At 37.5% G+C, this 12,596-nt stretch overlaps 2 protein-coding genes across 2 annotated transcripts; both read right to left on the reverse strand.

The window, feature by feature from the left end:
• Nucleotides 1-445: 445 nt before the first annotated feature.
• LOC107505722 (hemoglobin subunit beta) lies at nucleotides 446-1,816 on the reverse strand. Its single transcript, XM_016136008.2, has 3 exons — nucleotides 1,657-1,816; nucleotides 1,304-1,526; nucleotides 446-692 (listed from the first exon to the last, which is right to left on the reverse strand). Exons 1-3 carry the CDS (start codon nucleotides 1,746-1,748, stop codon nucleotides 564-566), a joined length of 444 nt encoding a protein of 147 aa, XP_015991494.1. The 5' UTR covers nucleotides 1,749-1,816; the 3' UTR covers nucleotides 446-563.
• A 5,621-nt stretch (nucleotides 1,817-7,437) lies between these two features.
• LOC107505723 (hemoglobin subunit beta) lies at nucleotides 7,438-9,094 on the reverse strand. Its single transcript, XM_016136009.2, has 3 exons — nucleotides 8,932-9,094; nucleotides 8,579-8,801; nucleotides 7,438-7,693 (listed from the first exon to the last, which is right to left on the reverse strand). The coding sequence occupies exons 1-3, from the start codon at nucleotides 9,021-9,023 to the stop codon at nucleotides 7,565-7,567; spliced, it is 444 nt and encodes a 147-aa protein (XP_015991495.1). The 5' UTR covers nucleotides 9,024-9,094; the 3' UTR covers nucleotides 7,438-7,564.
• Nucleotides 9,095-12,596: the final 3,502 nt, after the last annotated feature.

The raw sequence follows: 12,596 nt of genomic DNA on the forward strand, positions 1-12,596 counted from the left end.
GATGAAGGGAACTAGCATAAGAGTGATTTGAGAGGAAGGGTGATGGGGATAGCAAAACACATAAGTAAAATCTTACAGGAACAGAGGTGTCTTAAGGCTGAAGAACTTAAAGGATTTAGGGCAGTGAGTTTCTAGGCAACTGAAGAGGGAGAAGACATTTATAAAGGTAAATAAAATAATTGATTTAAAGAGAACAAAGCAAAAATCTAACCCCCAAATCAAGCTTCGACTGGACTCCTTTTTGTGAGGAAAATGAAGAATAGGCAGAAGGGTCTGTTTTCTATGTATATTAACTATTTACTACCTCTCTTTTCATGGAGTCTAAGATATAGAGATATTTGCCTAAAGTCTGACCTAGCTCCTCATTTTTTTTTGTCTTAACAGCCTTGTCTACTTATCTGCTCATATGAGTTAGAGACACAGAAATAAATTTAAAACACCAGTGCAATGAAAATAAACACTTTTTATTAGGCAGGAATCAGGTGCTCAAAGCCCTTCATGAAATTCTGATGTCTCGTTGTTGGGCTCTGAGGTAAAAGAGACCTTTTCCTGGAAAGCAGAGTTCAGTGGTACTTGTGAGCCAGGGCAGTGGCCACGCCAGCCACCACCTTCTGATAGGCAGCCTGCACCTGCGGGGTGAATTCCTTGCCAAAGTGGCGAGCCAGCACACACACCAGAACGTTGCCCAGGAGCTGTGGGGAAGAGACAAGAGACATGGTCATGGTGAGCAAATGGACCCAGCTTGGACTCAGTATTCCAGCTTCATCCCAAGCTGTGTCCCTAGAACTTAAGCTGAAAATGGATCCTAGATGTTAATGATGCAAATTCACCCATATCAGCCTGAATTTTTACTTAGTAATGTTGCTTACTTTCTACCTTAACTCAGAACTTACATTATCACTGTTATTCTTTAGGAACCATGCCAGGAAGGAGAAACACATTTTATCCTCCTTGCTTTGAAAGGAAGAGATAAGAAGAAAGAAAGTATTAGATAATTTTTAAGTGAATTAAAAGAAAAATTTTTTAAATTAAACACCCAAAAAGTTTGCTTAAAAATAAAGAGAAGAGATTGCAGAGAACAAAATAGAAAAACAGGAATGAGTAAGAGGAAACAATGGCTGTGAGCAGAGAGGGCAAAAAAAACCAAATGGTCCTGCAGAGTCCATAGTGATACAATCAGAATACCTCTTGGACATTATAAACTGCATCCTCTGCATCCTAGCATTTATACCCTCTCCCCATGATGTAAGCCTGACCATAAAATAGATGAAAAAGGAGACCTTCGACGGTCCCAGAGACTCACCCTGAAGTTCTCAGGATCCACGTGCAGCTTGTCGCAGTGCAGCTCACTCAGCTTAGCAAAGGTGCCCTTGAGGCTATCAAGATGCTGCAGACCCTCGCTGAAGGAGTCTAGCACTTTCTTGCCATGGGCCTTCACCTTAGGATTGGACATAACAGCAGAAGCAGAAGACAGGTCCCCAAAGGAGTCAAAGAACCTCTGAGTCCAGGGGTAGACCACCAGCAGCCTAAGGGGTGAACACAGGACAGAGGACACACGATGTCAGTGCCTGTCAGAAACCCAGAACACTGCGCTATCTCCACACTCCCAGCTTCCATTTGCTCTCCTTACATTTGCCTTATAACCTGGATACCAACCTGCCCAGGGCCTCACCGCCAACTTCCTCCACCTTCACCTTCCCCCACAGGGCGGTGACGGCGGCCTTCTCTTCACCACTCAGATGCACCATGGTGTTGGTTTGTGTGGTTGCTAGTGAACAGGGTTGTGTCAGAAGCAAACGTAAGCAGCAGCTTGTCCTGCTCTTCCTTTTATGCCAGCCCTGGCCCCTGATGTCCCTGCTCCTGTGAGCAGATTGGCCCAGGCTGGGGTGTGGTTCTGCAGGGTGAGGCCTAAATGATGACAGTCATACCTGTCCCCGGCAGTACTGGCACTAGCTTATGAGTCTGACTTCAGACCCTCAGCCCTCTCTCTAGGTGTCTGCAGGTCCTATCGCAGTAATACAAATTGCTACTTAAAATCATTCTTAAAAAATTAACTTATATGTTTTTTTAGAATCACAACCTGGTAGTCTGTTAGAGATTGCCTCTTCAATTTTCTTATTCCACAGATGAAGACTGCAAGGTCCAGATGGTGGAAGGAATGTGCCCCACTGTGATTCTACTTAAGAGTGTAGGGTAGATCTCCTCCTGTGTCTCCAGATTACACAAACTATTTACCAGGACAGAGTGGATGAAACTTCTACCCAAGGCTCAAAGTTTATCTTCCTTTTCTTGGTTTGGATTAAATTCTTCTGGTAAGAAAATAGGTACTCATTCATTTGTTTTTCTTAATTTAGTCCCATAACCAAATAAATAATAATTGAAAAAATAGAATAGATATAAATCAATAATGTGCTGTAAAATAGTTACACTGTTAGGTTTTGGGATTCCACAGATGGAAACATAGAGATTTTTCAATGTTGTGAGATTTACAAATAAGTGAAAAACCAATTACAACCCAAAATCATTAGTAACACTGAGGGAAGTAATATTTTCAAAGACTCACCAGGATCATACAATTTATTTTTTTCCTGGACCGGGAAAGTGTCAGGAAAAATGAGAAATTTCTCTGCGACTTAAAAGAAGGGGTAGGAAAGTAGAAAGGCATTCCAGCCTTGGTTCATATTATATTTTTTCCCATAGGCCACTAAGAATGCTGTGTGCATAATCATTTCTTTGATTCAAATTCATCACCCATAATCCTACTTTCTCTGTATATTTTGTTTGTTTAAAGCTTATTTTACAATAATGTACTCTTTTCTCCCTATTGATTTCCAATATCCACTCACCCCACCTCCTGTTGAGCTCCTTTTCCCTATATAAAAGCCTGTTGACTTCCCAGGCCAGGAAAATTATCTGAAGTGTGGAATTCTGCCCCTTACTATTAAGTGATATAATGAAGATCAAAACAACAAGTATGTCTGAGCTCAGCATAAAACCTCCAAGTCCCCTGAGAGCCTGCTAGTTATTTTCCCTAATTTTCATCATCTCTATTTTCTGCATCTTTTCCCTTCCTGAATTTCCATTTTCTTTCAGTAAGGAAAGGACCATACATTTTTTACTTTTATGTTTTTTCTACCTTAGAATCTTCTCCTAATTCTGGTGCCTTGATGTCTAGAATCATCCTTCTCTCTCTTTTGCCATCACTGGTAACAAATATGTAACAGAAATCTCTCATTCTTTCAGCTCTGATACTATAGCTCCAACTTAAATATATATATGTATATAATATATTTATATTATATATTTTAGGTGAACCAGAAGAAAAGGGCTTGTCAATTTCTAGTTGTTCCAATTAATTTAATAAAAATCCCACTTCCATTCCTTCATTCTCCAAAATACTTTCTCCAGCATTGTTAGATAAATAAAGATTCCTCAGCCCTTTTACCTGTCTCAAGCCCCAGCAAATACTTGTGAACAAATTCACTCTGATTATTCTCAAATGCATAGGAAAGGCTTGGTTCGTGTCTGGCTCTCTGGAGGCTAGGTCAGAATTACATGCCCATGAAAGACTATAGGTATAAAAGGGAGATAATTTAAACATTTTCTATTAATATGCATCTTCTCTAAAACCCCAGAGCAAAGAAGGTCCCACTATTGCTCTAATCCTGGGAAAAGATTCCATATGTTGACTTTTGGGAAAAGAGATCTTTCGAGTGTTTTAAATGTTAAAAACAATAATAACAACAGCAGAACACCATTTGCTTTTACCTTTTGATTTTGAGTTTTGTTTTATTACATTTAAATCCCCTTTAGCTTTATCATTGTTTTACATTCAGATTGTTTTCAATATCCTATTTCACACCCTGATATCAGAGGTCAGGCATATCTATGTGAAAGGAGGTCTTCTAAGGAAAGTTTGGACACACCTTTTGCAGGAACTCTGTGTCATGGAAAATTTACAGGACTTACTAAATAACAGTATAGAATATGTTTGTATTTTCCTGTAAAGAGCCACATTGGTAAGGCTATAGCTTTGCCACCTTGATCAATAGAAATTAGTCCCTCCTTAAAGACTTCCTCTACCATTTCCTGTTCTCATAAAAGGTTCCCCTAAGTTCTTCTATTGTGTCTTCTTCCTTAAATCTTCTTTGGCCATGAATGATCTATGGCCACTCTTTTATACTGTCTGCAGTCACAGGTACCTTCATTCTGGTTTCAGGACAGAAGTCGCTGCGCTCTCTCATAGCTGCTGCTTAGTATGACTGAAGAGTGAAACAGACTTTTCCTTCTGTTATTCATAACCCTGCAGGGATAAGGTTGCAAGTTGTAATAAGACATCAAAAGCTCAGATATACCAGACAAAAATAAGAAAAAATGAATAGTGATGAAAGTAGTTATGTTCAGAGCCTCGGGTTCAAATCCAGGTCAGCATTGAAAGGTTCTGGAAAGCTGCTTAGGCCCATCTTCACCATTGTGAGCTTGCTTCTACCACAGGATGTCTGTTTTACTTTGATTCCAGCCCTACTGAGCACTAAACACACACACACACACACACAGTCCCAATGAGAGAGACAGTCTTCTTTCTTTACTCCTAATTCCTAATGTTCTATAGCAGAAATAGCTTAGTCTGAGTATAAATAAGAAGATAAGTATTACCTTCCTTTAAAGAGAATCATAGCATTCACCCAGAGATGTGTGGTTTTGTCATTTGTTTAAAAAAATTACACTCAACTAGAACACTTTCAAACATGCCCTAGTGTTCAGTTTTAAATTCCCCAAGAAAATCATTTCAGCAATATAAGCTGTATTTTTCTTGGTGGAACAATTATCTTTAATTCTTCTCTCCCAAATGTATAACTCTTAGTCTCCTCAGATTAGTATCTTTTCAAAAATTAAATTAGGTTAATAAAATTAAATAAAATAAAAATGTTCTAAAAAGAACAGAACTCATAGAAACAAAGAGCATAAACACAGGATGGCTTAGGAATCGATAGTCTGGCTCATTTTTTTTAAGCCATATATCTCTCTATAAAGCAATAAAATCAACATAGTTATAACGTAGATAAAGTCTATTCTAAGTGTTACAGAACAATTAATGTTTCTGTTTATAACTTCCATATTACCCCAATACTTCCATTGTTGGGCTCAGATTTCACTAGAAATTAGTTTTTGTGCACCTCACTAAGTGGGCCATAATGTTGATTTGTGAAGAGCAAATGAGAAGTCTTTCCCAACTTAAAATTGAAACTGTACATGTTTAGAGGCAGAATCTTGGCTTCAGTCTGAGCACTCTTTACAAATATGTAAAGCATTAATTCATAAGTCCAAACCTCCAGGGAACTGCTCTGAGGCTCAAGAGATGGATAATTTGGACTATTATGCTAAATTCTCTTGACTTTAAATTGAGTTGTTTTATTTTGAAATATTTATAGAACCTAACTCACAGTATTATTTTGTTCCTTTCTCTTTCTCTCTCCTTCTCTCCTCCTCTCCTGTCCTCTCCTCTCCCCTTTTCTCTCTTCCTCTCTCTCTCTCTCTTTCTCTCACTCTCTCTCCCTCCCTCTGCCTTCTCTTTCTTTACATTTTTCTTCTTCTCATATACTTACCCCATTTTTATTCAAATATATTGAACATAGTCTATACAGCAACATGATAGGAAGGAAATAGAAATAATCATTGAGTAAATTATCAAATAAAATAAAATCTTAAAGAATTTATTCTACTCCTAGACTTTTACAGAAGCTCTGCTCTAACAAAGAATGAAAATATAATAACAACATGCCAAGTCTCTTTCCATCTCTCTATATCCTCACTCTCAATGTGCAGACAGCAATGCCTGATATACAGTGATTGTTTGTGCTTACTAGAAGACCATCTGGGGATATTCTCCTGAAGTCTTCAGTATTGGAGTTAGACAAGAATCTTGACAAGAATCTAACTTCTTGTCTAGATTCATTGACCAGTTCCAAAGTTGAAGGAACAAAGGAGAATACAGAAAGCCTCACATATTTTTATTTTTATTTATTATCATTTGGAAGAAAGGAGGATACTTTGTTTCTCCTTTTCCAAACTATGAAACCCAGTTTCTCTTACCCTCTTTCAAATTTTCTGAAAGTCTCTTTTTCTTTATCAATTCTTATGAGACTATTTCTGTAGTCATAAGTGTAAAAGTAATCTCCCTAACATTTCCCTGAGGGCTCTCTGCTTCTGGGATATGAGCTTGTGGTTCTTACACATCCTATTTAAAATAATAAGTTTTCAGTGCCTGCTATGTATAATGACCTGAGAAGAAAACAAATGAATGTAAAAAGCCTCTGCCCTCAGGCAATTCAAAATATAGCAGAGAAACCATAAATTATAATATTGTCTATACACTGGCATAACAGGCAAAGTTATTATAAAAGCACTTTTATACCGAAAAAAGCAACGAGTTCTATTTCAGGTGGTTAAGTCTAAAATTAATTAACAGTCACATGATACAAATTTAAAGAAATGCATTTAAGTTAGAAGCTTCTAGAAATTCTTCAAAGATATTTTACTACCAGTGATCAGAAAATAAATATCTGATTGATGCTTTACTTTTGTATGTGCTTCCTCATTATATATTGTAGCATTAACACTCAAGGAATTCTATGCAATGATCTAGTGTTCAGATTGTCTTCTGCTCCCAGAATTTCTAAACAAGGAATGATTGATTATCCATTTATTCACTTATTTCATTTAATAAGCATCTGTTTACTTCCTATATAAGAACTTAAGGCATAATAGTCATGCACGATATTACAAAATAGGCAGAAATTTTATACTTTATGGATTATGAATGCAATGGATAAGAAGAAATGTGAAGGGGGGTCATTTTCATAGGCAATATTGGAAAATTCGTTGAAGCCAGGATGGAAAAAGTCACAAGTGATATTCAAGCATTAAACTTTGCTTAAAGGAGAAGTGGGGGCAGGAACTAGTTTTGGATCTGTTTTGGGACAAGTGAAAAAAGGAGGTTATTCATTCGAGCAGAAACACATTATGGAGTATACAGCATTGTGGGCTACAATGTGCAGGCAAAGGGAGTAGAAAAATAGTAAACATAATAGTTTCTTGAACAATAGTTATGTCTCTAAATGAGCACATTGCATTTTAACTAATCATAGAAAATGGATCAAAACACTTGCCTGAAGGCTATATCTTAGATTTGAGGTCCCCCATAGAACCCCTGTAATGGCAGTATTGCCTCCATACTTCAAACCTTCTTGAAAATTCCTACGCTTTGGTGGTAGAATTGTCATCCATTAGTGACTGTGTATGATCTCCCCTTTTTTTCTCATTTCTCTTGATCTCTTTGTATAAGACACAAGAACTCCCTATGCGCAGATCCTCAGGGAGTGTCCCATACCCCCAGAAAAATAAAATAAAGTAAAATAAGTGAAATGAATCAAAAAGTTGAGCTGAAAGTTCTTTATTAGGCAGAAGCCATACTCTTGAGGATAGCCATTATTTCTCCAAGTTCGGAAGATGAAATCTAGAGGAAAAGAGCCTTCCGATGGTAGCCAGGAAACAGATCAGGATCTCAATGGTACTTGTGAGCCAGGGCAGTGGCCACGCCAGCCACCACCTTCTGATAGGCAGCCTGCACCTGAGGGGTGAATTCCTTGCCAAAGTGGCGAGCCAGCACACACACCAGAACGTTGCCCAGGAGCTGTGGGGAAGAGACAAGAGACATGGTCATGGTGAGCAGCAGACCTAGCTTAGATTCGGAATATTCTGGCCTCATCCCAAGCTATGCCCTTGAAACTTGAGCAGTTGCCAGGAGCTGCAGGGAAGAGGTAGATAAACATATTACATGATTAACAGAGAAATCAAGCTTTTCTTCTAAGAAAGTGGGTTAATGATCTCTTTTTTTTCTGCTCATACTTGAGCTCAAATTAATTCTCAAGTTATTCCCACCAGCATAAATGAGTATATGTATATATGTCCATATAATACAAATGCATATAGATAAATATATACTATATATTTTGTCATATACATTATATATACTAATTATTGGTTAATTAATGATAACCAATTATTTTAACAATTATTGCTGCCCTACTTCCTACTTCTGGTCTTTTTATGCTCAGATATTCACTTTCCTTTTCTTTAAGTCTGGACTCTATGCAGTTCTGATTTTTTTTTCAGTTTTGAAATTATTTATAGCCTCTAGAATAATATATTGTGCCTCTCCTCTTTGAGGTGCATTTTCAATTCCTATACGGAGAAATTTTCCAAGTGCAGAAGTAGCAGGTGAGAGCTGATATGTGTAATTTGGGTACAGAGTAGGGAAAAGGAAATTGTGGGGTAAAAGAGAGAGAAAAGATGAGACATTAAATAAACAGCTAGTTTTAAAAAGTAAGGTTATGAGAAAGAAAACAATATGGAATATTGAAAGAAAAAATAGAAAGCTATACATTTGAAAAGAATGTATGTATGATGTATATAGTAAAGTAAAAGGAACATGGAGGAAGAACATGCAGGTAAAAAAAAAAACAGAGTGAAAGACTAGAAAGTAAAGAGAAAAAGCAGAACCATCTCCTAGACTCACCCTGAAGTTCTCAGGATCCACGTGCAGCTTGTCACAGTGCAGCTCACTCAGCTTAGCAAAGGTGCCCTTGAGGCTATCAAGATGCTGCAGACCCTCGCTGAAGGAGTCTAGCACTTTCTTGCCATGGGCCTTCACCTTAGGATTGGACATAACAGCAGAAGCAGAAGACAGGTCCCCAAAGGAGTCAAAGAACCTCTGAGTCCAGGGGTAGACCACCAGCAGCCTAAGGGGTGAACACAGGACAGAGGACACACGATGTCAGTGCCTGTCAGAAACCCGGAACACTGCGCTATCTCCACACTCCCAGCTTCCATTTGCTCTCCTTACATTTGCCTTATAACCTGGATACCAACCTGCCCAGGGCCTCACCGCCAACTTCCTCCACCTTCACCTTCCCCCACAGGGCGGTGACGGCGGCCTTCTCTTCACCACTCAGATGCACCATGGTGTTGGGTTGTGTGGTTGCTAGTGAACAGGGTTGTGTCAGAAGCAAACGTAAGCAGCAGCTTGTCCTGCTCTTCCTTTTATGCCCAGTCCTGGCCTTTGCCCTTCTTGTTTCTATGAGCAGATTGGCTCAGAGCATTTCAGAAGTTCATTGGTTTGTGAGAAAGTAAGACACGCCCTCATTTTTAGTTCCCTTCAACTGGCCTTCAGATTGGCTATTCTAGGTCTTGTGTACCTTGACTCAGAAACCACTGTCCCTCTATTTATCTCCTTACATCATCTCCTTCAGCACTTACTTCTATAAATGTAGTACTAATCTCATTTATGCATAAATGCTTTAATCTGATATGATGACAGGTATCTTAGAATTTAACTCATCCAATTTTGTAGATAAAAAAACTAAATTCTAGAATGCAGAATTTTTATCAAGTAGACTCCATATGGAGCTTCTCTTTGTCTCTAGAGATATTTGTAAGTGGTTGGAATAGACAAATATTTTGCCATCATTTTAACTTACCTTTTTCCTGCCTCTTGAGTAAATATTTCCTGTTACAAAACTCTTTTTCCATTTTTTTGTTGAAATAAATTTTTGTTAAAATACTGAAAAATATTATCTCTCTATGAGCTACTGAAGTAGGTTCAAGAACATGAATTAGAATGGGAACAATTTAATGAAAGATAAAAATACCTGATACTGATATCAGAATTGTTTAAAACGATGAACTGACTAAAGAAAATGTAGAGAAATTGAAAAGAAAGATTTACCTAATTCAGCTAGATTGTCTGAGTTTCAGGGAAAATTCAAGTGTAGACATTTTTTCAACTGTGTTCTTGGAAAAAAGTAAAGTTAAGAACCAGAAATGAAGATTCAAAGGAAATTTTACTCTTTTCTCAATTTAAATAATACTACAATTATATAAAAATACATAGCCATTAGCTTCGCTAGAAGGAAAGAAGGAAAGGAGGGAGAGAGGGAAAAGGGAGGGAGACAGGCAATTAAAGAGGGAGAAAAGGAGAGAAGTAGTGAGGGAGGGAAAAATGAATGGGAGAAACTCTCAGAAAGACAGAATGGAATGAAAGAAATGGAGGAGGAAAAAGAATATAAAGAAAATGAGAGGAGAAATTGAGAATTCCAAAATTTGCTAAGGATATAGATTAACAAAAACTTTTATACTCTGTCAGTGAGTGTAAAATTGCTTTGGGAAATATTTGATACTATCTACTAAAGCAGAATATATGTAAAACCTATGATCTAGTGATTATACATCTAGATATACAAAAATGCATGCTTGTGTGTGTCCAAAGTTGTTACTAGGAATGCTTGTAACATCAATACGCATAAGAACCTCAAGCTAGTAGCAACCTAAATGCTCCTCATTTAATGGAATAAATACATAATGGTTAGTAAAATAATAAAATATTACACAGAAAAGAACTCACTATTGCTTCACATCCAGCAATATGGATGAATGGTATGACATAATGGTACCAGAGAGTGGAGTCCTCTCCTGGTGCATTGTCCAGGTTCTTGATGTCTCCAACGAAGAACTGAGCAAGACACTGAAATATAATAAAAAAGAAAAGTTTTATTAGAAAGGAAAGTACACTTCCAGATGTGGAAGCAAGCCTCAGCAAGAGAGTATGGCTCAAAAGGCCTGGTAACAAAGACTTCAGGGTTTTATCCCTTTTTTGCTGTGGGTGGTTACTTTTCTTAGAAGAGTGGGCTTCCTTGATTAACAACTAGGATTGACAGGACTCAGTGATTCATCATTTTGCTTTCTGCGCATGTTTGTTCCCAGAATTCAGTCCGTTATAATGATATTAATGAACTTCTGGGCACATGCATCATATTATAATGATGTTATAATGAGACTCAGGTGAGTTGAAGGTCGTTGAAGTTTTCATTGTGCAGGTGCAAATGACTGGCTTAAACTGGTACCTAAATCTCTGCCTACTGGTTTCTTTGTGTGAGTTAAAAAAAATGCCTTCTTGGTTTGCTTAATTGTGGGAGGATTAGGGCAGACCCCTTCTAAGATAGAATGACATTAATGTCTTTGCAGGCAGACCCAGAAACCCTCTAACTAACTTTTCTAGTATGGATGTTAAAGGACGGAAGGTCTCTTTTTCCATATCTGCTTCCTGCTGAGAATGGCCATAGTCCCTGGCTACATGGAGCTCTTTCCCTTTCTGCCTCAGTCAGGGTGAGGTCTTGGGTTTCCTGCTAAAGTGCCACCTCAGTCCCTAGACAAGGAAAAGAAAATACAGACTTGTTATTTAAATCATACATCTATCAATCGCTATTATTGATTTGCCTATTAAGTGAGTAAAGGGAAAGAGGCTTGGTTAATACGTTTCTAAAAGAGTAAAAAGAAAGACCTTTGGCTTAAAATTTTCTCCCCACTCAGACTCTAAGGGCCCTGCCTGGCTAAACACCATTTCTGCTTAACAATAGGCTGATGACCCTTATCAATAGCCAGAGGATGAGTCTCCAGGGCAATTATCAAGATTTTAGAGAGAGGGCATTTTTCCAGATAAAAGAGGGAAGAAAACTTAACTAGGTTTACTAAAAAGATTAACTCTTCAAGAGATATCTCATTTCATTTCCTGCTAAAAGATTAAGAATTTTACAAGTGATGTCTAGTCTTAAAAATATTGATTAAAAGTATCTACAGACAATAATTCTAAGTACATGGTTTATATATGAAAAGATGGGCAGTATGACTAATTCAGATCACAAGGGGGTGAATAATATACAATAGAAAGGTACAAAAGAGGCATGAATGATCTTTAAACTCTGGTACAGATTAATTTTTTTAAACCTGAAAGCCAACAAAAACTATTGAAAATTTCAAGGAAGTGGGTAACATGATTTGATTTGTGTTTTTCAAGAAGTATTCTGGCTTCAGGGTAGGGGTGGATTTAGGGATAGAGAAAATGAGAGACAAATAGGATGATATTATAGTAGTGTTGAACTAAAAATCTCACCTTTATTTTCAGGCTTAAGCAATGAATGGTGTGTTAAATCACTGTCATGGAGAACAGAAGAGGGGTAAATTAGCAGGACTATGTTAGGAGAAGATAAGGAGTTCAATCTTGGACACATTGTATTTGATGCACTCTTGAGCAATCCAAATACGATATTAAGCAAATAGATTTATGGGTCTGAGGTTCAGAAAGAATACAATCAGGTCAAAAATACACAATGAAACAGGGCACAGAGAAACAGGTCATAGGGCATTGCATTAACCATTACCACTACCTTTTTAAAAATGACAGACAATAGACTTTACAAATATCTCATCGAAACTTTGGAACTTGTGAAGTACAAATCATTATCTCATTTTACAAACGAGAAAATTAATTCTGAAAAAAAAAAGGGAAACTAAACTTTGCAAGGTGTTGGAGATGTAATTTGATAGTTGTTCATTAATCCCAAAGCCCTGGCTTTTCACCTCTATGCTAGGAACCTGGTGCAGGAATTTAAAGTAATTGCTACAAAAGCGGCTGTGGTCATTGCCAGCTCTAAACAAGAGACTTATAGGTATTTTCTGTTTTCTCAATAGATTTCCTTGTT

Source organism: Rousettus aegyptiacus, unplaced genomic scaffold, assembly GCF_014176215.1.
Source record: "Rousettus aegyptiacus isolate mRouAeg1 unplaced genomic scaffold, mRouAeg1.p scaffold_m13_p_5, whole genome shotgun sequence".
Taxonomy (NCBI): domain Eukaryota; kingdom Metazoa; phylum Chordata; class Mammalia; order Chiroptera; family Pteropodidae; genus Rousettus; species Rousettus aegyptiacus.

Coding starts and splice junctions, on each gene's coding strand:
- LOC107505722 (XM_016136008.2), bottom strand. CDS start 1,748: ATGGTGCATCTGAGTGGTGAAGAGAAGGCCGCCGTCACCGCCCTGTGG. Junction 1,527..1,656: donor GGCGGTGAGGCCCTGGGCAG/GTTGGTATCCAG, acceptor TTCACCCCTTAG/GCTGCTGGTGGTCTACCCCT. Junction 693..1,303: donor TGGATCCTGAGAACTTCAGG/GTGAGTCTCTGG, acceptor TCTTCCCCACAG/CTCCTGGGCAACGTTCTGGT.
- LOC107505723 (XM_016136009.2), bottom strand. CDS start 9,023: ATGGTGCATCTGAGTGGTGAAGAGAAGGCCGCCGTCACCGCCCTGTGG. Junction 8,802..8,931: donor GGCGGTGAGGCCCTGGGCAG/GTTGGTATCCAG, acceptor TTCACCCCTTAG/GCTGCTGGTGGTCTACCCCT. Junction 7,694..8,578: donor TGGATCCTGAGAACTTCAGG/GTGAGTCTAGGA, acceptor TCTTCCCCACAG/CTCCTGGGCAACGTTCTGGT.